The sequence below is a fragment of the Oncorhynchus mykiss genome, chromosome 17, assembly GCF_057628025.1.
Source record: "Oncorhynchus mykiss isolate SJ-2025 chromosome 17, ASM5762802v1, whole genome shotgun sequence".
In the NCBI taxonomy this organism is placed as follows: Eukaryota; Metazoa; Chordata; class Actinopteri; order Salmoniformes; family Salmonidae; genus Oncorhynchus; species Oncorhynchus mykiss.
In genome coordinates, this window is record NC_143038.1 from 28,840,295 (window position 1) to 28,866,906 (window position 26,612).

General features: G+C 41.6%; 1 protein-coding gene across 3 annotated transcripts in view; it reads right to left on the reverse strand.

Annotated features, from left to right (window-relative positions):
* Nucleotides 1-7,350: 7,350 nt before the first annotated feature.
* The window catches only part of LOC110493951 (vitamin D3 receptor B), a 76,144-nt gene continuing 56,882 nt past the window's right edge, over nucleotides 7,351-26,612 (reverse strand). For 2 of the 3 annotated variants that reach the window (XM_090205173.1, XM_036949968.2), the window contains exons 7-11: nucleotides 25,198-25,378; nucleotides 23,595-23,746; nucleotides 20,744-20,860; nucleotides 17,631-17,875; nucleotides 7,351-10,886 (exon numbers count right to left, since the gene is read on the reverse strand). In XM_090205173.1, coding sequence (XP_090061299.1) covers nucleotides 10,863-10,886; nucleotides 17,631-17,875; nucleotides 20,744-20,860; nucleotides 23,595-23,746; nucleotides 25,198-25,378 — 719 coding nt within the window. In that variant the 3' untranslated portion in view covers nucleotides 7,351-10,862. Of the gene's footprint in view, nucleotides 10,887-17,489; nucleotides 17,876-20,743; nucleotides 20,861-23,594; nucleotides 23,747-25,197; nucleotides 25,379-26,612 lie in introns of those variants that run through there. The other variant, XM_036949969.2, reaches the window with a different exon arrangement.

Sequence of the window (26,612 nt, forward strand, 5' to 3'; positions counted from 1 at the left end):
GTGTGATTCAGGTTTGGCGTCAATCCCAATTGAAGTCAGTCAATTTAGGAAGCAAACTGCGTTTACAATTCAATAACTCAAAAGGAGAAGCTAATTAATCAATCAATGAATTCAATCACTGCTGTGATCTCTTCCCAACATTGTGTAAGTAGCTCTCTCACGTTTTGATACATACCATAGTACCAGCAACGAACACAATCGAATTGTTACACATACAGTGCATTCAGAAAGTATTCATACCTCTTGACTTATTCCACATTGTGTTGTGTTACAGCCTGAATTCAAAATGTATTAAATGTATTGTTTATTCTCATACATCTACACACAATGCCCTATAATGACAAAGTGAAAACATGTTTTTAGAAATGTTATCAAATGTATTTAAAATTAAATACAGAAATATCTAATTGACATTAGTATTCACACCCCAGAGTCAATACATGTTAAATTGACCTTTGGCAGTGATTACAGCTGTGAATCTTTCCGGGTAAGTCTCTAAGAATTTTGCACACCCGGATTGTACAATATTTGCCCATTATTCTTTCCAAAATGTTTCAAAGCTCTGTCAAATTGGGTGTTGATCATTGCTAGACAATCATTTTCAAGTCTTGCCACAGATTTTCAAGCAGATTTATGTCAAAACTGTAACTAGGCCACTCAGGAACATTCACCGTCTTCTTGGTAGATTTGGCCTTGTGTTTTAGGTTATTGTCCTGCTGAAAGATGAATTAATCTCCCAGTGTCTGGTGGAAAGCAGACTGAACCAGGTTTTCCTATAGGATTTTGCCTGCTCTTAGCTCCATTCTGTTTATTGTCCTTAACAATTACAAGAATACCCATAACATGATGCAGCCACTATGCTTTAAAATATGGAGAGTGGTACCCATTAATGAATTGTATTGTTTTTGCCCCAATCATAACACTTTGTATTCCGGACAAAAAGTGAATTGACAACCTCCCGGGTGGTGCAGTGGTCTAGGGCACTGTATTGCTGTGCCACCAGAGACTCTGGGTTCGCGCCCAGGCTCTGTCGCAGCTGGCCGTGACGGGAGGTTCATGGGGCGACGCACAATTGGCCTAGCGTCTTCTGGGTTAGGGAGGGTTTGGCCGGTAGGGACATCCTTGTCTCATCGCGACTCCTGTTGCCAGGTGCACAGTGTTTCCTTTGACACATTGGTGCTTCTGGGTTGGATGCGTGCTGTGTTAAAGAAGCTGGTTGGGTTGTGTTTCAGAGGACGCAAGGCTTTTGACCTTTGTCTCTCCCGAGCATGTACGGGAGTTGTAGCGATGAGACAAGATAGTAACTACTAACAATTGGATACCATGAAAAGGGGGTAAAAAGTGAATCGACCACATTTATTGCAGTATTACTTTAATGCGTTTTTACAAAAAGGATGCATGTTTTTGAATATTTTTATTCTGTACAGGATTCCTTCTTTTCACTCTGTCAATTAGGTTAGTATTACAGAGTAACTACAATGTTGTTGATCCATCCTCAGTTTTATCCTATCACAGCCATTAAACTCTGCAACTGTTTTAAAGTCACCATTGGCCTCAGAGTGAAATCCCTGAGCGGTTTCCTTCCTCTCCAGCAACTGAGGTAGGAAGGACGCCTTTGTCTTTGTAGTGACTGGGTGTATTGATACACCATCCAAAGTTAAAATAATAGTTTTACCATACTCAAAGGGATATTCAATGTCTGATTTTTTTACCCATCTAACAATACGTGCCCTTCTTTGTGAGGCATTGGAAAACTTCCCTGGTCTTTTTGGTTGAATCTGTGTTTGAAATGCACTGCTCGACTGAGGGACCTTACAGATAATGGTATGTGTGGAGTACAGAGATGATGTAGTTATTCCAAAGTAATCATAAACACTATTATTGCAAACAGAGTGAGTCCATGCAACTTCATATGTGACTTGTCAATCACATTTTAACTCCTGAACTTATGCTTACCATAACAAAAGGGTTCAATACATGTTGACTCAAGATATTTCAGTTTTCAATTGAATTCATTCTTAAAAAATTGAAAACACACAATTCCACTTCGACATTATGGGGTATTGTGTGCATGCCAGTCGCAAAACAAATCTACATTTAAGTCCTTTTGAATTCAGGCTGTAACACATCAAAATGTGGAAAATACCTACGGGTGTGAACACTTTCTGAAGGCACTGTACACATCAATGATTTTTCTCCTTAATTGATGAGCCTATCCAGCATTGCTACTCCCAATATGCACTGGGCCTGTCCCATTCCCCAAAATATTTTACTATGAATGTTTTATTAAACGTTTTAGGTTCAAATAATTGGTATTTTATTATTGAAACATGCTTTGTTGTCTCTGTGTAGTCCACGCCTGTACCATGGATCTCCCATCCTCTTCAATGTTTCAAATTACCAGACTTCACTGACACACACACGCACACAGAGACACACCCACAATTGTGTTTTGTGAACTCAAATCTGAACCTATGCATATGATGTCTTACTTTCAGGCTGAGTATGAATGTAAAGCACGGGGGAATGTTTGGCTGTGAATGGCCTTATTACACACATGCACACGCACAACATATGCAGGCATACAAACATAGACACAGACAGACTCACACACCCACCCACACTTCCCTCCTTCAATCTCTTCTAGATCTGCCCTCTTCCTCGAGCCTGCTCGGAGGAAAGTAAGAAGGGCACACGCAGGAGGGAAGAAGTCAAGTTATTTCTCTTTCCTTTCTTTGGAACAATGTCAAACAAAAGTGCAAGAGCGAGAGAGTATATTGATAGAGAGGGGGGGAGGGAATGAGAGCGAGAGTGTGGTATCATCTATTTGATACTTGCAGATATACAGATAAATACATTTTGCTTGTATTATATTCAAGTACTCCTTTGAAAAATGCATATTTTTTTCAAAATAACTTTCTCCCTTAAATCCTGTACTGGCCAATCTCAATCTCTGGCCATGTTTCAACAATTCTTATTCTTACCAAAGTTTCATATTCTCACAACCCCAAGCTTATTGTTAACTCTTCTCATAATCTTCAATTCACGTTGGGTACGTGTACATTATAATAAACACGATTTTTGTGAATAGTCCGATTAATATAGCATTGATAAAAACTTTTACATGCTCGAAGAACGATTTCCCTAATAATCCTGTTTACATGGACACATCTGAAATCAGGCTACCCAATGGGACCTTGATGAAGGCCGGAAATTGCCAATCAAAATAAACGTTCTGCCACAGCGACCATGTCATTTTTGGGAAGCCTATTTGATTTCGATTTCAGACATATAAAGTCTGAGTGTGAAAACTATTTCTAAGATGCATACTTTCAGTCTTCCCGAACTCTCTTCATTGGCACAAAAGAGGAATTCGGATTAAGGTGCTCACATGTCCAAATAATTTGAAAGATTGCTAAGAAAGGTGTTGTAATCGGTGTATGCTTACTTCGATTAAGACCTTATGCTAATTAAAATAAGTAAAGGAAGGTGTTTAAATGACTGATGCCATACTCGGCCTACTGCCATTATCAGTTGAATATCAAATTATTAGTGTGAATGACGTGCTTGATAATATAAAATCAATACATAAAGCATTGTACTGGGCTTGGCTCTTGCGTTTGTGCTCACCAAAACAGTTTTATTGCTAACCCTAACCATTAGCTTGTGACCCATATTCTGTCTATCAGGCCGCTAATTCTGCCAGCTGAACCGCTAACCATCGCAAAAACAAAAGTTTATTTAAAAACTGTATGTAGTTCGAGGCTCTCTCAACCTTGAAAACTCTGAGGGGAAAGAATGTTATTCTGCCCCAAAAGAGGGCAACAAAAATAAAGAAACATCTATGTGATATCTGTATGCGTTCCAGACATTCTCCAGGAAACCACATGGTGGGTTTGCAGTAATGATATTTGGATGACTTGCATCAAGGGCATCCAACTTTCAATCTAGATAAGTAGACAGAGAATTAATAGAAAATGAGGAGAGGAAAAGGGACTTCTTTCTATAAGGCGTGCACACACACACATACACACACACACACACACACACACACACACACACACACACACACACACACACACACACACACACACACACACACACACACACACACACACACACACACACACACACACACACACACACACACACACACACACAGGATGGACAAGACGGACAGACAGACGCAAACACAGAGTGTCATTCACAACATAAGGGTCCACACACAGGTAATGCATGAGTTTTAGATTAGAGAGGCAATTGCATCATCATCAACTCAGCAGGCATACCCCAACTGGAATGTAAAATATAACACACTTCTGATTATACCAAGGCACTTTCTCAGTAAAAAGTACAGTTGCATTTGGCGCGTAGACAGACTCCCACCCATATCAGTATGCCCATAAGCTGTGTCTCAGTGGATTTCTGATACGAGGAGGCGGCGGCCACCAGTTACCACCCTTTGTATTAATACCCCCTATACAGACAGAAATAAATGCTAATTCAGGGGCCGCTCCTCCTTGGCATTTGAGCCAATAAACCATGCTTTCTCCGCGCCTTCGCTCTACATCTTCATCTGGTGCCCTTTATTGGTCCAGACCTCGCCCGAAGAACGCAGCAGGGCCAATGGCACGCCTCCAAGAAGCTGTCCTGGCCTGACCCGGCACCGCCGCTGACTGCGCAGCATGAACAGAAAAGAGGAGCACTCATTGGCAGATCATGGAAGGTTAGGGTGAAGGGGGGGTGTCCGAGGTGTCCTCCTCCTGAACATTTATTTTAAGAGGAAAATGATATTCTATTATAGAAAGACTTTTACAATTACAACAGGTAAATGGTACATGTTGTCAGGTAAATACAATTGTAACGAGGAATAGTGCACATTTCTATCGGGTGACTGTGGGGTAGGAAGGAGAATAAGGAAATATCTTGCCCCCACCCAATTGTATTTTATTGATGGCACGGGCTTCGACTTCCAGGCCTTGCTTTCATAGCTGGTAGCGGCTATGTAGACGCTTACTTGACATCTGATTTAAGGCACAAAATGTACAGCAGCTGAAGGGTGGATCATGCATATTTTTATAAAGGGCATAAAGGGGTCTTCCCTTGAGGGTAAAAAGTGAACTATGTTGTCACGCATATATACTGTACCTTGTAACATGCAGACAAATGTAATATAAGTATATGAAGGCATAAAAGGAAGAGAGGATGCCCACACACCATCATATCTCATAGTCATGAGTAGTGAAAATGTCTCAAATCTTTTGCATTCAAAACTCCTCGGGGAAAACATTCCAGGAGGACTACTGTGATAAATCATAGTCTGATATGTTGCGTGGTTGAAATGTCATTGTATGACTAATTGTATTGACAACTCCTCATGATAACAGTTGGATGATGAGCACCATGGCACAAAATAGCTGCCCATCTAAACCAAGTGGAAGGCGCACAGTGTACTACCACGCTAAGATTAGAAGCTGCACGATTGCAATAAATATTCGAGTTGTCATTTTTTGTTATTGTATCTATTGCATTCCAAACTTATTTTTTTTATTGTTTTACATTCTCCTATACAACAATGTGTGGGTCTCTATATTTGACCTTACCTTGTTGAAACCAGTGCATCTGTGACTGGTACTGACAGGCCTACTAGGCTTAGGTCTATACAAAAGCAGTGGGTATGAATGCTATGCTAGGAAAATACAGTTAAGATAATGCAACCACTACTGTACTGAGAACAACCAACCAACGGCCTCACCTAGAAGACGTTCTCCTCATCTAAGCCCTATAGGGGTCTAACACTTCACCCCTCACCAAACCGCACTTACACGGCCTTATCAGTGCACAAGCAAGTGCCACCGCTTCATAAAAACACTGACAATTAACTGTCACAACGCTGACTGGATGCTCTGATAACCTTTTATTTTTCCCCCTGCACATACGCCATACATGCAATCTCTCTCTCCATTCCTAGAGAAAGGGGGATGTGGTGTGTGTGAAGGGGAGGACAGTGACCTGAAATCTCTTCTCAATGTACTTGGAACATATTCTCTAAAATCACACAGAGGCATTATAGGCCTAACTGAGAACCAACAAGGGGCATTATGTTGACCGAATGGCAGCAGCATTGAATTAGAACAGCCCTGAAACTTGTACAATGCTTTTAAAGGGGAGCCATGCAGTGGGTTTTCGTTTAGCCAACCCATTATAGCTAAGCTAGCACATTTTAAGCACAATGTACACACCTATTCCTCTGTTGAACTCAAAAGTTGAAAAAGAAGGGTCATAGGTTCAATGGGTTTAAAAAAAATCTGAATAGGAAACACTACCCTCTACTGGAAAATAGGTTAAATGATAGTAGGAGTACAGACAGTAGGACAAGGATAATCAACAGATTCAGCCGCGGGCCAATGTTATGTTGAGAGGATGGTGGGTGGCTGGAATTTAATTACGAATAATTTGTAGACTGCATTTTGATCACAAGAAGCCCAAACAGATATGTTTGACTAAAACAGAATCATTTCAAACCCTGCTTACATGTGTATACAATCACACATCTCTCTATTATGCGTGGGAATTTTTGGGAACAGATTTCTTAAATTAAAATCACTAGGAGCTGATTTCCTTTATGTCCAACAATGAAAATAAAAAAGAATAAAACTGATTTTTTTGGGGCTCATAAAACTTGGGGGGCCAAATGAGACCACTGGCCCACGGCCCCCAGTTGGGGAACCCTGCTGTAGGAGATAAAAACACAACAGATACAGAACAAACACATCAGAAATTGAGGTTGTTTTAGAACATGGAAATATTTTTAACTGACACCGAAGCTCCAAAAGCTTTGAAAAAAGTTCAACGTGTTTTTAAGTATTCCAGATTTTGTAGATATTTTATGTTTTTAGATAAAGCAACAACATAAAACGTTGTCGGACAGTAATTCAGTCGCCTTGCGGTCTTTCCTACGTCTTCCCACATGAATCTTCGATAAACCAAACACGCATCTCATCCTTTCCAAAAATACTTTACAGCAACCCGAAATGTGTATAATTATATAGACTATTAAATATTAGTTCCCCATATTGTTGTGACATCACCAAAACACTGGTTAAAGTTGGTGCCACAAGCTTAGATCCACCGCTTGTACAGTATGCTACTCCACCACATGAGACAGTTCTGCCCGTTCAGTTTATAGATTTATCTCTGTAATTGTATTTGAGTTATATTGACTAGACTATTCACTCATGCAGCAGTTTCCAAGAACTGCTGAACCAATACACATTGGTTTGTAATTCTTATTAAACCTATCACATAAATGTTATGCGTACAATCAAGCTCAAACAGACAGAAACACAACACTATGCACAGTCGTTTATTATTTGATTTGCAAAACATCGGACAAAAATAACATTACATAAACACCCATTTATAATGTCTTTTGTAATAGAAAAAAAAAACATCTTAAAAAGAAATAAAAACAAAGATCATACATTGCAAGAAATTAGACAAATGACTTTGATAATTGCAGCCATATAACGCTGACATCGACAGGCAGTAATTGATAGCATATTCATCCAAATGTACGCATTGTGTTACAAAACAATACTGTAAGTGCTCTTGTTGTTTCTGTCTTTCCATCGAATGTGATGTGGTGCAGTGTCTTAAAAACAGGATTGTTCATTTAACAAGCGAACATTTTTTTAGAAACAATTCTCAAACAACTCAATTTTCTTGCCAATAAAGACAGCTAAAGTAGAATCACCGTCAGTTGCTAGAATAATAGGTTATTAAGTAGTATTGACCAATCTTTGAAATAAGCCATCTTGAGAAACAATATATATATATTTTTTAAATAGTTTTAACATACTTGAAAAAGATACTTGGAAAAGTTTGCTTGCTAACTTTCTAATCCTGCTTCACGAAACACTCCAATCTTCCAAAGGTTCCTATAGGCACTCAACTCAGGCCCTGAAAGGCCACAGTGTCTGCTGGCTGTCAATACCTATAGCTAGTCGCTACTTATTCTGAACTCCTTTCACTCCCTGCATTGTACTTCAAAGTGTAGAGTGAGGAGTACATGGGAGCCAATTCCCCATTTTCTTTGGGAAAAAGGAATTCTTTGTGAATGCAGGTAACTTTAAGGTACTTTTGAGCTAGCTTCTATCGATTTCATGTGTAGCAAGGTCTACATACACTACCGTTCAAATGTTTGGGGTCACTTAGAAATGTCCTTGTTTTTGAAAGAAAAACATTTTTTTTTGTCTATTAAAATAACATCAAATTGATCAGAAATACAGTGTCGACATTGTTAATGTTGTAAATGACTATTGGAGCTGGTTTTTTAAATGGAATATCTACATAGGAGTACAGAGGCCCATTATCAGCAACCATGTGTTCAAATGGCACGCTGTGATAGCTAATCCAAGTTTATCATTTTAAAAGGCTAATAGATCATTGTAAAACCTTTTTGCAATTATGTTAGCACAGCTGACAACTGGGGTGCTGATTAAAGAAGCAATAAAACTGGCCTTCTTTAGAATAGTTGAGTATCTGGAGCATCAGCATTTATGGGTTCGATTACAGGCTCAAAATGGCCAGAAACAAATAACTTTCTTTTGAAACTTTTCAGTCTATTCTTGTTCTGAGAAATGAAGGCTATTCTATGCGAGAAATTGCCAAGAAACTGAAGACCTCGTACAACGCTGTGTACTACTCCCTTCACAGAACAGCACAAACTGGCGCTAACCAGAATAGAAAGAGGAGTGGGAGGGCCCGGTGCACAACTGAGCAAGAGGACAAGTACATTAGAGTTTGAGAAACAGACGCCTCACAAGTCCTCAACTGGCAGCTTCATTATATAGTACCCGCAAAACACCAGTCTCAACGTCAACAGTGAAGAGGCGACTCTGGGATGCTGGCTTTCTAGGCAGAGTTGCAAAGAAAAAGCCATATCTCAGACTGGCCAATAAAAATAAAAGATTAAGATAGGCAAAAGAACTCAGACACTGGACACAGGAAGTTTGGAAAAAAGTGTTATGGACAGACTAATCTAAGTTTGAGGTGTTTGGATCACAAAGAAGACAATTCGTGAGACTCAGGAAAAGTGAAGATGTTGGAGGAGTGCTTGACGCCATCTGTCAAGCATTGTGGAGGCTATGTGACGTTCTGGGTGTGCTTTGGCGGTGGTAAAGTGGGAGATTTGTACAGGGTAAAAGGGATCTTGAAGAAGGAAGGTTATCACCTCATTTTGCAATGCCATGCCATACCCTGTGGACGGCGCTTAATTGGAGCCAATTTCGTCACAGGACAAGGACCCAAAGCACAGCTCCAAGCTATGCAAGAACCATTTAGGGAAGAAGCAGTCAGCTTGAATTCTGTCTATAATGGAGTGGCCAGCACAGTCACCGGATCTCAACCCTATTGAGCTGTTGTGGGAGCAGCTTGACTGTATGGTACGTAAGAATTGCCCATCAAGCCAATCCAACTTGTGGGATGTGCTTCAGGAAGCATGGGGTGAAATTAACAAATTGACAACTAGAATACCAAAGGTCTGCAAGGCTGTAATTGCTGCAAATGGAGGATTCTTTGACGAAAGCAACGTTTTGAAGGACACAATTATTATTTCAATTGAAAAATCATTCTTTCTAACCGTGTCAACGTCTTGACTATATTTCCTATTCATTTTGCAACTCATTTCATGTATGTTTTCATGGAAAACAAGGACATCTCTAAGTGAACCCAAACTTTTGAACGGCAGTGTACCTCCAATAGCTAGCATGACGACTGATTATCAAACTGGCAGATTTTTTCCTAGACACATTTTGTCTTTTCTTTTTTAAAGTTGTTTGAAAACAAACGGTCAAAATTGAGACAGTTAGTTGGAAAGATAGCAGGGACCATTGCCAAAACGTATTAAATAACAGCACTCAAAAGATATTATAGCAGTTACTCAACATCTTCAATTGGCACTAACTGAGCAATGTCGGGCAGGGTAGAATTTTTTTTTTTTTTTTTGCCCACGCTACAGACTGCTATATAGGTCCACTAATACAGGACTTGTAAAGGCCTACATTTGTTAAACAAAAACAACAACAAAAAACGTTTTCATAATGTAATTCCGATATTTAAAGAGGTACTGTAGTGCCCCTACTTCCCGCGGCTGTGGTAGCTGGCGATTAATATTACACTGATCAATTAAAGCGGTTTAATGAAAGTTTATAAATGGGCATCAACTTCCTCAAGTCCACATTGTTCAAATAGGAACTTGCCCCATGTGTGCTTTTCTAGAACCAGCTTGCCCTAGCTTCAGACCAACCTAAACTACTCAGCTTTACAAAAACTACACAACACGACACTGTGGCCTCCTATGTCCTGGTTAGCATATTTCTGCTGGGTGATACTCAACCGTGCCAAGGGTAGTAAGAATAACAACATTCACATCAACCTGTGATGTTCTTGATAAAAGCAGCATTAAATGGATACTGAGGGTTGTCCTCTCAGAACTTTTGCCCTTTCCTGAAAATCTGAAGATCTATATGGAATAGTCTACTCTAAAAATATGGGCTGGGGCATAAGAGTGGAGAAAATGAGCTGAGAGAAGGAGGGAAGGAGAGAGAGAAGAGATGGATTGGGGAAAGGGGACAGAGTGAGAGACATCTAGTGAGGGCAAAGACCATTCCAACTGTGCCAAGAGGAGCAGACACTCCAACTCTCCGGCCGAAACCATATGACTCATGACCTCTCTATACAGAGGTCACAGTTAAGTCTCTGGCTGCGTTTCATTCCAGGATGTTGCTCCCTCCCTTCTGTCCTTCAATGAAAGCCGAATATGGCGGAAACCAGGTGCAGGTATTTCTTACATTGTTGTGTCAGACGTGCGATATGCGAGTGAACTAAGAAAAAAAAGGGAGGAAACCACGTATTAGAATGAAACGCAACCCCGGCCAACCCAAACCCAGCCTGGAATCCCATTGGTCAGAATGCAGGCACAATTAAACCACAACCCCTGGTGGGTGTTTGTGCGTTACTTCAAAAATGCAATGCTTTTAGTTGAAAAATACTTTACAAAAAAAATAAAAAATACCAATGACTTCATTAGCTGTATAGTCTCCCAGTCTGCATGATGAGACATCTTTGAGGTAATCAAAGTGTTTCATTAGACAACAATAAATACCAACACATATTACAAAAGTAAAAAACAGAGGCAACTGCTTTAATGCTAAAGCATAATCTGTAGCTAAAAGAGGTAGATCATTGTTGTGTACATCCATTGTGGACACTCCTTTTAATGTTTGAAGAAGAACAAAATAAAAATCTACACTGCAAAATCAACGGTACTGTGTATCAATCCCTGTCACATTCAAAACGTTTATTGAAAGGCAATCTCACTCAATCAAAACGATTCATATAATGTTCTTTAAAAAAAAAAAAAAAAAAAAAAAAAAATCTATTTGTAAGTTGAATTTCGAATCGTTTTTTCAAACTGGATTTGTAATGGTAATTGCTTTGTACAACCTTTATACATAAGAACTTCAAATATGAGACTGTTAAGCTAGCTGATGCTGGTGTACCATGGGCTGTAAATGTAGGCATTCACCCTCTGTTTGACATAGAAAAATAAACAAGACAAGAAAAGACATAGCCTACTGTATTAAACTCAACATTTCTAGTTGAATTTCCATTTAATAAATGGTTCCTAAAGGTAACTGACAAAAATAAAGGGAACGCCAACAAAGTGTCTTAATAGGGCGGTGGACTGCTACAAGACACCAGAACAGCTTCAATGGTCCTTGGCATAGATTCTCCCAGCGTCTGGAACTCAATTGGAGTGATGCGACACCATTCTTCTATGAGAAATTCTGTTGATGGTGGTGTAAAATGCTGTCTCAGGAGCCGCTCCAGAATCTCCCATAAGTGTTCAATTGGGTTGAGATCTGGTGACTGAAACACACACACCCTTTAAACACCCTATGCTCCTTAAAGACCCCCCTCTTTCAAAGTCACTAAGATCTTTTCTTCTAGTCATGGTAGCCAAAATAATGGGTAACTGGGCATTTTTATGCATGATCCTAAGCACGACGTTAATTGCTCATACTCATTTCGGAACCACACCTGTGAGGAAGCTCCTGCTTTCAATGTACTTTGCATCGCTCATTTGCTCAAGTGTTTCCTTTATTTTGGCAGTTACCTGTATGTTCCAGTTAGGAGTTCTTTAAAAATGTCAGAGCTAAAATTGAGACGTTCTAAGTCGATGAATGAAAATGAAAAATGCTTAATTTGGATTACTGATCAAAATATCTCTAGAAAGAAACATTCAGAGTTTGCTCGTCCTTACCATAGTTAATGCTATTGAACAGCTTATTAGGTGAAAAGTCTAAAGTTTATATCAATGGTCATAAAGCCACTTTAGGCCTTTTCTTCATCAAGCGTTTTGGAATATCCCCTCCGTTTGACTGGATATTGAGCAGCTATAACTGTGCAAACCAGATGCGAGCGAGAGAGACCTCTCCTTACCCTGTACTTCTTTAAAGGGGAGATTTGTGACAACATCCCGCCCTGTGGCACTTACATGATACCCAAGCCTTTATACATACATACCGAAAATCAATACTGTATATCTATATCTCATCAACTGAAAACAATCAACTCTCTTTATGTACACACAGAGATATGCATGTGGAAAGGAAATTAAAAACCAAAACCGCCCAAAATGCACAAGTCATCTAACAACCGTAACCTTGCAACACACCATAACCTTCACCAAACTGACATGAACACGAGTGGTACTGAGTAAAAGGAATCATGTAGCCTACCATCACCTTAATGAAACACATCCCGAGAAAGAGGAACTTGTCAATCAACAGCATGAACTAAAATAATTCCACGAATCATCAGGTGCCTATGTCAGTGAATTCCTAACACTAGGTATTTAGTGTGTTTTGCAAAACAACATCCCTTTATACAACTTCTATAGCTTAAATCGATAAAAATCCACTAAAAATTAATTTTTCTGCAGTCATTCAACGGAACATTTGCTATGGTGGCTGGGAGGGGACATAACAAAATAATGAATGACTGTCAATAAGGGGGAGAGTGAGGGAGTAGGTTGTGGTCCACTATCTGACGTCTAATGTTAATGTTGATGTTTTAAAGCAATGACAAGGTTTACTGTATGCTAAGAACACAATGTTCTGATTACGTTCCTTCAACAGTAGGAAGACAGAGTCCTTGTTTTCCCCCACGTCCTGCAAGAAGACCACAAAATAGCACTCTCTGTAGCCTATAGTGACGATGTCATAACTAAGTGCCACAGTAGTTTCTGTTTGGCCAATCACGAGTCCAGTTGAAGCAGAAGTGGCACTCGCGTACAGGGACTGAAGGACAGGATGTACAATAGAGCGCCGTCTACCTCGACTCACGCAATCCATTTACCCTCTTTTTTGACAATTTCCCCAGATGATGTCAGTGTCTTAGCTCCGAGGCCACAGCTATAGGCTGACATAATTGAAACATTCCAGGAAGTCAATGTGTCATGCCCATTAAAACAGAAGGAGATATTATAGGCGCCGGGGAGAAGTAACCCCTAGGTATAGATCTAGGCTCAGCTTCTCCCTTCCCGAATCCTAAACTTAACCATTAGTGGGGGAAATGACCAAAGGTCAGCATATAAGGGCAACTTCACAATTAACCAAGATATCGCTATAGCCTCTTCGGCCAGTTTCCGGCACACAGATTAGGCTAAGCCTAGACCTGGACTAAACATGAATTTAATAAAAATGTGTCCAGGGAAAGCGGTCCCCAGTGTCCATTCACTTGCTTTACAATATCATACACATGTAGGTCATTTTGAACACTGGCGCAGGTGACATGACATTAAATGTGGTCAACAGGTGCTCCCTAAAAACCTTTAAGGTCTCTGTAGGGTAGCCTTAATAGTTCATAATATGGGATTGGAATGAAGTGCTTTACATTGTATGGGTGAACTCACCTAATCCACACAGCCAATGTGTTGCACACCCTTGGGTGACCTTACACACGGTTCTTGCATGGACAGGGGAATGAAGAGATCGAAAGCATATGAGTTGGTTCTACTTTATACAAGTACAATAGCATATCTGAGCCATAGAAATAACATATTAGATATATCAATTGTGTATCTACAGCCCAATGAAATCAATAGCTACTAATGAATACGAGCCACATTTCTTTAAACTGGCTTTTTTTGTATTTCTCTCCCTCTATATGGCTTATATTAGAGAGCAGCACTGTATATTCAGCTTGTATAACATCCTTTTTCTCCCAAATGACTAACCAAAGTAAAGGCGCCAACCACCCATCGACGACACAACCTTAGCCAATGCGTCAATCAATCACTCACCCACACCCAAACATATATAGATTAATCTATATATATATATAAGTAGAAAAGTTTGGACACACCGACACATTCCAGGGGTTTTCTTTATTTTTACTATTTTCTACATTGTAGAATAATAGTGAAGACATCAAAATTATGAAATAACACATATGGAATCATGTAATAACCAAAAAAAGTGTTAAAAAAATCTAAATATATTTTAGATTTTAGATTCTTCAAAGTAGCCACCCATTGCCTTGATGACAGCTTTGCACACTCTTGGCATTCTCTCAGCCAGCTTCATGAGGTATTCACCTAGAATAAATTTCAATTAACAGGTGTGCTTTGTTAAAAGTTAAATTGTGGAATTTCTTTCCTTCTTAATGTGTTTGAGCCAATCAGTTGTGTTGTGACAAGGTAGGGGTGGTATACAGAAGATAGCCCTATTATGGCAAGAACAGCTCAAATAAGCAAAGAGAAACGGCAGTCCATCATTACTTTAAGACAAGAACTTTGAAAGTTTCTTCAAGTGCAGTTGCAAAAACCATCAAGGGCTATGATGAAACTGGCTATCATGAGGACCGCCACAGGAAAGGAAGACTCAGAGTTACCTTTGCTGCAGAGGATAAGCCCAATAGACTGGTGGAAATCTGTTCTTTGGTCTGATGAGGCCAAATTTGAGATTTTTGGTTCCAATCGCCGCGTCTTTGTGAGACATAGAGTAGGTGAACGGATGATCTCCGCATGTGTGGTTCCCACAGTGAAGCATGGAGGAGGAGGTGTGATGGTGTGGGAGTGCTTTGCTGGTGACATTGTCAATGATTTAGTTAGAATTCAGGACATACTTAACTAGCATGGATACCATAGAATTGTGCAATGATACATCATCCAATCTGGTTTGCGCTTAGGGGACTATAATTTATTTTCCAACAGGCCAATGACCCAAAACACACCTCCAGGCTGTGTAAGGGCTATTTGACCAAGTAGAGTGATGGAGTGTTGCATCAGATGACCCGGCCTACAGAATCACCTGACCTCAACCTAATTGAGAATGGAATGAGATTGGAATGAGTTGGACCGCAGAGTGAAGGAAAAGCAGGCAACGAGTGCTCAGCATATGTTGGAACTCCTTCAAGACTGTTGGATAAGCATTCCTCATGAAGCTGGTTGAGAGAATGCCAAGAGTGTGCAAAGCTGTCATCAAGGCAAAGGGTGGCTACTTTGAAGAATCTAACATCTAAAATATATTTTCACTTTTTTTGGCTACTACATGATTCCATATGTATGACTTCATAGATTTGATGTCTTAACTATTATTCTACGATGTAGAAAATAGTAAAAATAAAGAAAAACCCTTGAATGAGTAGGTGTGTCCAAACATTGACTGGTACTGTATATATATAAAAAAAAGTTGAGAAAGCATAGTGTTTCAGAGAGAGAAAGTGAGAATAAGTCGTAAAACACGGTCATCAGTATCATGTTTGCATATATAATCCAAGAATTTCCTTACTAAGCGTTAGTAGTAGTAATATCTATGTAGCCCTATGTACAGCTGCGGGGGTCATTGTATCGATACGTAGTATTTACAGGATGCAGCCACTGGAGGGCTGAGCAGCATACAACATCGGAGGACTCGGACGTGTCAAAAAACGAAACAGAAAACGGTCCATCCGAGTCCTCAAGACATTCTTTTCAAATAATTCCACTTCCGAGTTGGAAACGAAAGGGGTGATATCTGTGAAGAAGCAGCTTTGAAACACTCCACCTACTAAAAACTGTACATTTGAGGGAAAAAAATGAACAATTCATGGAATTGTTTTAAGATCCTGTCCAGATAACTTGCATGGTTTGTGGCTATAATACAAAAAGACGTAGACAGTAGAGTAACCGGCCTAACTATGCATTTCCAGTCAGTTTGGCATTGTAGCCCTTTAAAAACGGTGGTATAACTTGAACATAGACATATATTAATAGATACGCTTGAGTACAGGTAGCAGTGTTCGTGATACATAGAAGTTGTAGCTAAGTCTATTTAGAGCTATCATAATTCCCCCTTCCCCCCAACCCCTCCAAAAGAAAGAAACCAACCAACCAGAGCTCTGGCTTGGTTTGATTGACAGCTTGTTTTAGTGACTAAACAGCCACAGCTCACGCACACTATTCCACAACCAAACTATTTCCAGGTTACAGATAATATTCTGCAGGCTGTATGAATCTATTCAGAATATACACATTTCCTTCATCAATTCCTAGAGGCTAGTTAGCAAAAGCTAGCACAAACGGTGAGTGTGCACATAAAAGGCATCATGTGGCTACACTAGAAGCCTGGAAGCTTAGAGAAGAGCGTGGACAATACCTTTGGCAGAGGTGAAGGACGTGCGTTTTGCGGCGTATACGTACACTCAAACACTTGCCCTTGAGGGAAGCAATTGAGCAGAGTAACCGGAGAAAGGATGAGAGAAACACGTGGAAATACTTTGCAGGCACTGTTTTCGCTCCAGTGAGGACCTAGTGTCTATCAGCTATCCACGATTGAAATGTTATCATGCATTTTGAAGGTTCTATGCTGTGTGTATTTCTGAATACAAAAACTGAGAGAGGAGAAAATCAGAGGTAGCTCCAACAACTGTATAAGTGAGTGTCCTTACGTGTGTGTGTGTGTATGTGTGTGATCATATGTATGAGTGACCATACACCGCCATGCATAAAAGCAGCACTTGCATGACACACACACAAAAAGCACACGGTGCACTGTATATACCGGCACACAAGACGCAATACTGTTTGGCAATATACTGTCTCTTAAATACCAAGGTAAGCGTACATGTCAAATATAGGCAGAAGTTCCATGTATGTATGGTTCTGAAGTAAATTCCCTTGTTTGTATAATTCGCTCCCCAACGCTTTGCATGTTCCAGTCAACAGCTCCTCAGGTACCCAGTCCCAGGCCTGACCTACCGAAGCTCCTCAAGCACACATGCACACGAGGCAGGGGAATTTCTAACACACACACACACACACACACACACACACACACGCACGCGCACGCGCACACACACACACACACACACCTTCACTCACACACACACACACTTCTATTACCCCCCCCTCCCTCACAACACACACCTTCACTCACACACTTACATTCACACCATCCACAGTCCGTCTAACCACATTCCTATAGCTCCCACCTCATACTCTCCTCCCACCTCTCCTATGACCTTTCGTCCACCTCATCCACCTCCATCAAAGGTCACCAAAAAGTGATAATTTAGGAGACCTCGCTGCCGAACACCTCCAGCACCAGCGGGGTCAGCTGCATGCTGTGCTCAGGCTGGAAGGACAGCGAGCGGTACTGCTTGGAGTGCTCCTCGTTCAGGCTGCGCAGGTCCGCCAGCTTCTGGATCATTTTGGCGTACACGAGGCGGCCGCCCGGGTGGTGCAGTTGGATGTAGGCCTGCAGCGTCTCCGACAAATGGTCCTGCAGGGTCTCGATGCGCCCGTGGTCCTGCACACCCGGACGGTCTGGAGGGGAGAGAAAGGAGAGAAAGGAGGGAGAGGGGCAAGGAGACACAGACGGTAAGACATTTAAAGGGCTTCTTCATATTCATTATCTCCTGCACCATACCAGACAGTGTCTACACATGAAGGGAGGGGGAAGACATGGCTGGTAAGACTTTTAAAGAGGCTATACAGATCTTTTACCTCAAAGAGGTGCTCTTGAGCCAAAATGAGTCCGCTAAATGTCCAGAAATAATGTCCAGAAATTACCTTATTGTATGAAAAGGGGCACACCTCCCCACAGCATGTTAGCCTAACATCAGCCTAAAACTAAGCATATGTATGGTTTCATGAGAAAATAAATCAATTAGGCTAATATTATATAATGTACAAACACGCTTGCATGTATATTTTAGCCTACAGTAAACTGGGAAATCTACACTGAGTGTACAAAACATTAAGAACACCTGCTCTTTCCATGACATAGACTGACTGTAACGATTCTCGTCCTCCTCTTCTGAGGAGGAGTAGTAAGAAGGATCGGAGGACCAATGCGCAGTGTGGTAAGTGTCCATATTGAATTTATTATATGAACACAAAACAAAAACAACGAGAACGAAAAGAAACAGTCCTGAACGGTGAAATACAAAACACAGAACAGAAAATAATCACCCACGAAAAAAGGCTACCTAAGTATGATTCTCAATCAAAGACAACTAACGACACCTGCCTCTGATTGAGAACCATACCAGGCCAAACGCAAAACACAACATAGAAAAACGAACATAGACAACCCACGCAACTCACGCCCTGACCATACTAAAGCAAAGACATAATAAAAGAACTAAGGTCAGAACGTGACACTGACCAGGTGAACGCTCAAATCCCCTATTGATGTCACTTGTTAAATCCACTTCAATCAGTGTAGATGAAAGGGAGGAGACGAGTTAAAAAATGATTTTTAAGCCTCAAGGCAATTGAGACATGGATTGTGTATGTGTGCCATTCAGAGGGTGAAAAGACAAAATATTTAAGTAGCTTTGAACGGCGTATGGTCGTAGGTGCCAAGGCACCTGTGAGTGTGTAAAGAACTGCATCACTACTGGGTTTTTCACGCTCAACAGTTTCCTGTGTGTATCAAGAATGGTTCACCATCCAAAGGAAATCCAGCAAACTTGGACCCAAATTGACACGAATTGATGCTGTTTTGAGGGCTAAAGGGGGTGCAACTCAATATTAGTAAGGTGTTCCTAATGTTTTTGTATACTCAGTGTATATACACACACGTTATCAGACACTAAGGAATTCAAGAGATAAGAAATTGATGAATATTTATGTGCAAACACAGGCACGCAGTGCATGCATGTACAGGGCATTCAGAAAGTATTCAGACCTCTTGACTTCTTCCATATTTTGATACGTTACAGCCTTATTCACAGAAATGGATTAAAAATAAATATTAATCACACATAATACCCGATAATGACAAAGCAAAAACTTTTTTTTTTTACACACTTTTGCAAATGTAAAACGGAAATATCACATTTACATAAGTATTCAGACCCTTTACTCAGTCCTTGAAGCATCATTGGCAGTGATTACAGACAGATTACAGTGTCTTCTTGGGTATGACGCACACCTGTATTTGGGGAGTTTCTCCCATTCTTCTCTACAGATCCTCTCAAGCGCTGTCAGGTTGGATGGGGAGCGTTGCTGCATACCTATTTTCAGGTCTCTCCAGAGATGTTTGATCGGGTTCAAGTCCGGGTTCTGGCTGGGCCACTCCAAGGTCATTCAGAGACTTGTCCCAAAGCCACTCCTACGTTGTCTTCGCTGTGTGCTTAGGGTCATTGTCATGTTGGAAGGTGAACCTTTGCCCCAGTCTGAGCGCTCTGGAGCAGGTTTTCATCAAGGATCTCTCTGTTCTTTGTCTCCGTTCATCTTCCCTGAGATCCTGACTTGTCTCCCAGTACCTGCCGCTGAAAAACATCCCCAAAGCTGCCACCACCATGCTTCACAGTAGGGATGGTGCCAGGTTTCCTCCAGATGTAACGCTTGGCATTCAGGCCAATGAGTTCAATCTTGGTTTCATCAGACCAGAGAATCTTGTTTCTCATGGTCTGAGAGTACTTTAGCTGCCTTTTGGCAAACTCCAAACGGGCTGTCATGTGCCTTTTACTGAGGAGTGGCTTCCGTCTGGCCACTCTACCATAAAGGCCTGATTGGTGGAGTGCTGCAGAGATGGGGACCTTCAATTCCTTTGACCTCATGACTTGGTTTTTGCTCTGACATGCACTGTCAACTGTGGGACCTTATATAGACAAGTGCGTGCCTTTCCAAATCATGTCCAATCAATTAAATTTACCAAAGATGAATTCCAATCAAGTTATAGAAACATCTCAATGATGATCAATGGAAATAGGATGCACCTGAGCTCAATTTTGAGTCTTATAGGAAAGGGTCTGAATACTTATGTAAATAAGGCATTTTGTTTTTATTTGTAAGAAATGTACAAACATTTCTAAACACCTGTTTTCGCTTTGTCATTATGGCATATTGTGTGTAGATTGATGAGGGAAACAATTGTTTTAATCCATTCTAGAATAAGGCTGTAACATAACAAAATGTGGAAAAAGTCAAGGGGTCTGGATGCACTGTATATTCACATGTTATCGTCAACCTCACTGACGAAAATGCACTAAATATACACACGCACAGGTGTGTGAACTTCAGCACAAAGACACACAACCCCCCCCCACACACACACACACACACAAGCTAACTGATCCTCACAAAAACAAGCTGACTCCCATAAACAATTCATGACAGACACACACACACACACTACCCCCCCCCCTCCCCCCCCCTCCCACACCCAGTGTCAGCGTGTACCTGGGGAGAGTAGGCAGATGGCCATGAGCAGCACGTGTTCCTCCTCGTGGAGGTTGAGTTTTTTCAGGCCAACCTGGAATTTGACCAGGGGCTCCAGCAGCTCCAGAGTGTGGCCCGCTGCAGGAGACAACACACACACATACACACAGACACACACCGTCAATCAGATCAGATAACAATCACAATATACAGTACCAGTCAAACGTTTGGACACACCTACTCATTCAAGGGTTTTTATTTGAATTAAGAGTGTGCAAAGCTGTCATCAAGGCAAAAGGGTGGCTACCCTTTGGATTGTGGTAACACTTTTTTGGTTCCGTATGTGTTATTTCATAGTTTTGATGTTTTCACTTTTATTATACTATTATTCTGCAATGTAGAAAATAGTAAAAAATAGAGAAACACCCTTGAATGAGTAGGTTTGTCCAAACTTTTGGCTGGTACGGTATCTCTCATTATATTGTTTGCCTAACACTAAGGATTTGTGTGGTTTTGTGAGATAAGAAATGGATTTAGAGTATATCATGTATGTGATATGTTATATGGTATATCTACACTGAACAAAAAATATAAACGTAAAGTGTTGGTCCCATGTTTCATGAGCTGAAATAAAATGTCTTTAAAATGTTGTGCACAGATTTGTTTACATCCCTGCTAGTGAGCATTTGTCATTTGCTAAGATAATCCATCCACCTGACAGGTGTGGCATATCAAGAAGCTGATTAAACAGCATGCTCGTTACACAGGTGCACCTTGTGCTGTGGACAATAAAAGGCCACTCTAAAATGTGCAGTTTTCTCACACAGCACAATGCCACAGATGTCTCAAGTATTGAGGGAGCATGCAATTGGCATGCTGACTGCAGGAATGTCTACTAGAGCTGCTGCCAGAATGTTCATTTCTCTACCATAAGCCAAGCCCAATGTCGTTTTAGAGAATTTGGCAGTACGTCCAACCGGCCCCTCAACTGCAGACCACATGTAACCACACAAGCCCAGGACCTCCACATCCGGCCACTTAACCTGCGGGATCGTATGAGACCAGCCACATGGACAGCTGATGAAACCGTGGGCTTGCTTAAGCAAAGTATTTCTGCACAAACTGTCAGAAACTCATCTGCATGCACGTCATCCTCACCAGGGCCTTGAGCAGACTGCAGTTCGGCGTCATAACCAACTTTAATAGGCAAATGCTCATCTTCGATGGCCACTGGCACGCTAGAGAAGTGTGCTCTTCGCAGATTTATTCCGGTTTCAATTGTAGACGGCAGTCAGCGTGTATGGTGTCGTGTGGGTGACCGGTTTGCTGATGTCAACGTTGTGAATAGAGTGCGGTGGGGTTATGGTATGGGCATGAATAAGCTACAGACAACAAACACAATTGCATTTTATCGATGGCAATTTGAATGCACAGAGGTACCGTGACAAGATGCCAAGGCACATTGTTGTGCCATTAATCCGCTGCCATCACCTCATGTTTCAGCATGATATTGCACGGACCCACGACGCAAGGGTCTTTACACAATTCCTTGCAGCTGAAAATGTCCCCGTTCTTCCATGGCCTGCACCAGACATGTCACCCGTTGAGCATGTTTGGGACGCTCTCGATCGATGTGTACGACAGCGTGTTTACAGTTCTCATCAATATGCAGCAACTTCGCACGTCCACTGGAGAGAAGTGGGACAACAATTCCACAGGCCACACTCAACAGCCTGTTCAACTCTAAACGAAGGTGGTCACACCAGACACTGACTGGTTTTCTGATCCGCACCCCTACCTTTTATTTTAGGTATCCTGTGACCAACAGATACATATCTGTATTCCCAGTCATGTGGAATCCATAGACTAGGGCCAAATTAATTTATTTCAATTGACTGTTGTCCTTATATGAACTGTAACTCAGTACAATCTTTAAAATTGTTGCATGTTGCCTTTATATTTTTTGTTCAATGTATGTCTCTTATTCATTAGAATTTAAAAGGCCGAACTGATCCTAGATTACAAGGGCCCAGGTAACAAATAACGGTTGTTTATGGTTTCCCTAACACTCCTCTCAATGCCATTTTCAAAGTAACTAGCTACGGAAGACAACAACAACAACAGCGTCATTTTGAGTGAAAATAAAATAAAAATGGGCACAACGCAAGGTTTTCCTTGTTTTCAGGGAAAGTCTGGCTAATTTGCTGTCGAGCCCGAGTCAATCTCCAAATGACTGGTCAGCCACAGAGATGCCGTGGCTAACTTGGGTTTGTCTTCGAGAACAAAACCAAATTCGTTCTGTGAGAGACCAAGACACCAGAGTGTCTTGGTCTAGAGTGACATTCTTCAGTTGATCTGTAAAAATACCCGAGGCTTAGTTGAAAGGCAAATGAATGCCGTGCCTTGAGGGTCTGCGGATGGGTGTACGGTGTGTGTGTGAGAGTACGTGTTCATAGGTACACGTGCCAAAGTGTGTTACACTCCATTTCAGCTTTCCTGGCGGAACTGACACAAAGTCATGATAGGAAGGCCACGGGACATGTACTGGAGAGTGTATATCTGTGTGTTTTGTGCCTGCACAAATGCATGCATGTTTGTTACCCTTTCTCGCTCACCTTTAGTGGCAGCAATAGTGGCCAAGTGAGTGTGTGTGAGTGTGTCACATTGCCTCGCCTTTCTGTAAAGTGGTGTCCCCACACAGTTTCAGAGCATGTCCTCTAAGCGAAATGACTGGTGTTTGTGTGTGTGCTAGTGCCATCGTTGACAGAGTACAATGGTTTTGACTGCATATACTTTGTGTGTGTGTCGATCCCAAGGTCTGTGTTCCATCCTCACACATACATGTGTGTGCTAGCCTGCCTAAGTCTCGTACCTTTAGTGACGTCGTTGACGCAGTACTTGAAGTCGGGCCCTCCGCAGCTCCAGGACATGTCCTCCAGGTTGAAGGACTGGTTGGAGCGCAGCATGATCACCTCGATGGCACTCGACTTGAGCAGGGCAATCTGGTCCTCAGCCGTCAGCTCCCTGGAAGGATTTACAACCAGGGGTCTATTCATTAGTGCACACCGCAGAAGAAAAAAAAAGATTTTGCAGCGGGAAACAGAAACGAGCGTTTCTCATTGTTTAAGTTGTTTTTCTTCCGTTTGATAGTTAATGAATGTGAATCAGGAAGGTGGCATCTGTTAAAAGAAGAGGACATAATCAGTCGGCTTACGGTCTTCGTAGGGTCAGAAAGGGGTTAAAAGGATTGGGTTGTAGATTGAGATTTAGGAGACGGTTGGTTCCAGCCCACGATATCTGATTGGTCAAAAAAATCAGTCGTTCCAGTTGCACAGTGGGCTAATGGTCAGACGGGTTAAGTTAAAAGGCTGGGGTATCTAGATCTAGCTATAGTGGGTAAATAGTGGAAGGATCACTTTAGGTAGGTAACACTTTAGGTAGATGGGGCACAAGATAGCTATTGGCTATTCATAACACCTTTATAAACTCCACTCACAAGTGGTGCTATAAGGAAGTTCATGTCATGTTCATGTCGGCGGTTTTGCAACCCTGTCATTGAGTTACCAAAGATGCATGTATACCCATTAGTTTGAGCAGTTGTGTTGTGCAATCGAGATAAACAATTGTCTAGAGTTGTAAGGCGCCGTATCTCACACATGCACGGGTCCATGCACACACCCACACACACACACAGCAAAAACATCTGAGTAACACAACCTTAGATTCAGTTGTAGTAAGACATTCAGAAAGTGTATTATAGTTTGCAAGCATTTCGCTACACTCGCATTAACATCTGCTAACCGCGTGTATGTGACAAATAAAATTGGATTTGATTCGAGTCTTCGAGAAGCAATGGCTTTGTAACATTAATTGTAGCGCACTGACAAGCCTTTAAGCTCAAAGCTCTTCTTGGGTCAGAAGACAGCTTACGTGATCATTACTAACAATGCCCGTTACTGTGTCCTCGACCTCACTTTACTCTGCCACCCCGAGGGGGGGGGGGAGACAGAATGTACACAGTGACGACCACACACACGCCTAAGGTTACTGTGAAGAAAGCCACTCGCGTCATGTGTAGGACAGATATCAGCTGCTGATAACAAAAGATAACGGAAATAATTGCATGTGTAGGCACACTTGTCCTCGTTTGTAGGAACACTCAGACCCTTAAACGAGTAAACACACAAATAAGGCTTTGTTCACATTCATGCCACGTGGAGTTAAATAGATTTTCAGGGCAACTGCTTTTACTCATATTGGAGTATGACATACACACATGTTTTTGCGCCCATTGTAGGAACACACACAAACACATGAACGCACACAATCTCTCTCTCAAAAAAAAACAAGCACACAATGTAAAGTACATACCCCCCCCAACCACACACACACATTACCCCCTCCCCTTGCTATCCTGTCATCCCCTACCTAATCCACCCACCCACCCCCCTTCCCCCACTCAGCCCTCCACCCACCTGAAGCCAGGGATCATCTTGGCGAAGCCGATGACCTTTTGGATGCTGTAGCTGACCAGGTCGGCCAGGTGGGGCAGCATGGAGAGCTTGGAGCCGTCGTCGTCGGAGTCCGGGCTGCCCCCCTGCTCCTGGTACATCATCAGCAGGTTACTGAAGTTCATCAGCTTAGTGTCCACCGACTCTATATGGAGGGAGGGTGGAGGAGAGAGAGAGGGGGGGGGGGGGGGAGAGATTAGATGAGTAAAAAACTCTTCGGAGAAAAACAACATTCCCATCAGATTCTGCTGATAAAGGGAAAGAGGACACGGAGAGAGTGACAGAGAAAGAGTGAAAACATGAAAACACAAGAAAGAAACATAGCATCTAAGTCAGTAAGATAAAAAAAACGTGGATACTGCGGTAAACCACACACACACACACACACACACACACACACACACACACACACACACACTCGCACGTACACACACATGCGCACACACATCCACCCACCCACTCACATGTAAATCGAATGAATGACTCAACACAGAGCGAGGTTTGTTCATTGAGGAATGGAACACAGTGACCATCAGAAAACAGCTTAGATAAGAGTAAGCGAGAGAGAAACAGAAGTAGAGTGATAGACAAAAAGAGATACAACAAAAGGATGATAGAGAGAGTTGAAGTCGGAAGTTTACATACACCTTAGCCAAATACATTTAAACTCAGTTTTTCACAATTCTTGACATTTAATCCTAGTAAAAATGTCCTGTATTAGGTCAGTTAGGATCACCACTTTATTTTAAGAATGTGAAATGTCAGAATAATAGTAGAGAGAATGATTGATTTCAGCTTTTGTTTCTTTCATCATATTCCCAGTGGGTCAGAAGTTTACATACACTCAATTACTATTTGGTAGCGTTGCCTTTATATTGTTTAACTTGGGTCAAACGTTTCAGGCAGCCTTCCACAAGCTTCCCACAATAAGTTGGGTGAATTTTGGCCCATTCCTCCTGACAGAGCTGGTGTAACTGAGTCAGGTTTGTAGGCTTCCTTGCTCACACAGTTCTGCCCACACATTTTCTATAGGATTGAGGTCAGGGCTTAATGATGGCCACTTCAATACCTTGACTTTGTTGTCCTTAAGCCATTTTGCCACAACTTTGGAAGTATGCTTGGGGTCATTGTCCATTTGGAATACCCATTTGCGACCAAGCTTTAACATCCTGACTGATGTCTTGAGATGTTGCTTCAATATATCCACATAATTGTCCTCCCTCATGATGCCATCTATTTTGTGAAGTACACCAGTCCCTCTTGCAGCAAAGCACTCCCACAACATGATGCTGCCACCCCCGTCATTCACGGTTGGAATGGTGTTCTTCTGCTTGCAAGCCTCCCCATTTTTCCTCCAAACATAGCGATGGTTATTATGG